The 2,133-nt window shown below is 55.1% G+C and overlaps 1 protein-coding gene across 1 annotated transcript; it reads right to left on the bottom strand.

The window, feature by feature from the left end:
• Positions 1–1,512: 1,512 nt before the first annotated feature.
• PHYSODRAFT_465817 (hypothetical protein) lies at positions 1,513–1,803 on the bottom strand (the record flags this gene model as incomplete). Its single annotated transcript, XM_009522035.1, has 1 exon — positions 1,513–1,803. A coding segment is annotated over one exon (291 nt), but the record flags the coding sequence as incomplete, so codon positions are not given.
• Positions 1,804–2,133: the final 330 nt, after the last annotated feature.

Genomic DNA, 2,133 nt, shown 5'->3' with positions numbered 1-2,133 from the left:
CAGCAGCGACGGGATGCTGAAGGACACGAAGCAGGCGCTGAGTGACCGGTTCGAGATGACTGACATGGGCCAGCTCAAGTACTTCCTCGGTATGGAGATCGAGCAAGATGTGGCGACTGGGAAGGTGTCGGTGCGGCAGACCAAGTTCGCGAAGGACATTCTCGAGAAGTTCAAGATGGATGAGAGCAACCCTGTGAAGACACCGCAGGATCCGGGTCTGAAGCTGACCAAGGCCATGTGCGAGGGAGGCTGCAAGCACGACGAGACCATGGCGAATGTTCCGTACCGGAACGCCGTGGGCTGCCTCATGTATCTCATGGTGGGGACTCGTCCGGACCTCGCAGCGGCAGTGGGAGTGCTGAGCCAGTTCGCAGCGGACCCATGTCCGACACACTGGCAGGCGCTCAAGAGGGTCTTCCGCTACATCCGAGGCACGAAGACGCACGGCCTCGTGTTTCAAGCGAGCAGCGAGGACGGACTGCAAGGCTACTCGGACGCGGACTGGGCCGGCGACATCGAGTCTCGACGGAGTACGAGTGGCTACGCGTTCATGATGAACGGCGGATGCATCAGCTGGCGAAGCAAGAAGCAGCGCACGGTGGCGCTCTCGTCGACGGAAGCCGAGTACATGGCGCTGTCGGAGGCCACGCAGGAGGCGGTGTGGCTCAAGGTGTTTCTGTGCGAGCTGGGCGAGATGGCGAGCGATGAAGGGGTGAAGATCTACGAGGACAACCAAGGCTCCATCGCGTTGGCCAAGAACCCGGAGTTCCACAAGCGCACCAAGCACATCGACATTCGCTACCACTTCGTGCGCGAGAAGGTGGAAGACGGTCAAGTGGTGTTGCAGTATGTTTCGACACTCGACATGCTGGCGGACATCATGACGAAGCCGATCGCGGCGCCGCAGTTCGACGCGCTCAGGACGAAGCTGGGCATCGTGGTCGCTGACGAGTCGAGTGGGAGTGTTGTCAAGACTGATGTGACGACGCCCCGCCAAGCGACCGTGTGACGCGAACGCGTCATCAGTGAGGTCGGCGTGACCTTCACTGTGTGGTACCGAAATCATTCAGGTGATTACGGGACGATGATTACGTCACGGTGATTACGCCAAGATTGTGGGTACAAGATGGGCATCGACGTGGCGTTCTCTGATTGGATAAGGTAACTGTGTATCCAGTAGAGAATCCAGTAGGGTGTATCCAGTAAGAGGTATCCAGTAGCAGGCTTAGAGGTAGCACGCGGTTGCGAACTAAGGACCTGAATCGAATCACTTTGCATTTTGCCAACTACTGCTCAAGTGCTCTTCCTTTTTGCCTTCATCTCGGGGGATCCCTAAGCCGGGTGGCTACGACGAGATGGCTTAGCCTCAGCAACGCCGATACCAGTGAATCGCTTCAAAGCGCCTCGGGCAACACCTACGAGAGCCGGATCTTTGCCCTGGGTCGCTACATACGCCGATCCCATGCTGACGAGTCCATCCTCGGCGGCCGATAGCGCAGGCTTGATTATAGGCTTCCAGGCGCTCTTCAAGCCGTTCCACATCTTGCTCCAAATGCTTCCAGCTTGCATACTACCACCATTTACCTCCATGGGGTATTCGATCTCGTGCTTGGTGATCTTGACGCGAGAGCCGTTGTCGGCCTTCTTAGCGCGCATGACCTTGTCATAGGATTCAGGATGCAGATGCAGCGTCGCGCCAGAGCCGGCTAGATCAGCCTTAGTCAGCGATAGGTTGCCAGTCTTGACTGCATTGCGAAGACACTTCTCAGGGATAGAGCTCGAAACGGACAGTTCCTTGTACATGATTATGAGTATATTAGTCAGAGAGTTAAAAAAATCAGAAATTAAATATCTACAACGTCAATATCCAAACCCTCAAACCTATATATTGAGGGTTGCTGGTCTTGGGTACTGTGTACCAGTTGTACCCATTAACCGGTTAACCCGAACCGGTCCAATCCGAACCCACGTTGATTATGGTGATTACGGTAAGTTGTTTACGCCACCGATGATTAGACGAGTAGGATGATTGGATGAACACCGGTGAGTGATGGTTGATTAGATGCACTAGGTGATAGGACGCAGGGTCGCGTGTCTATAACAGTAGGGTGTAAGCTCCAACAATTCAATCAC

This window comes from Phytophthora sojae (genome assembly GCF_000149755.1).
Source record: "Phytophthora sojae unplaced genomic scaffold PHYSOscaffold_2, whole genome shotgun sequence".
In the NCBI taxonomy this organism is placed as follows: domain Eukaryota; phylum Oomycota; class Peronosporomycetes; order Peronosporales; family Peronosporaceae; genus Phytophthora; species Phytophthora sojae.
The sequence above is the reverse complement of the archived record's forward strand: the minus strand, read 5'-3'. Positions and strand labels throughout refer to the sequence as shown.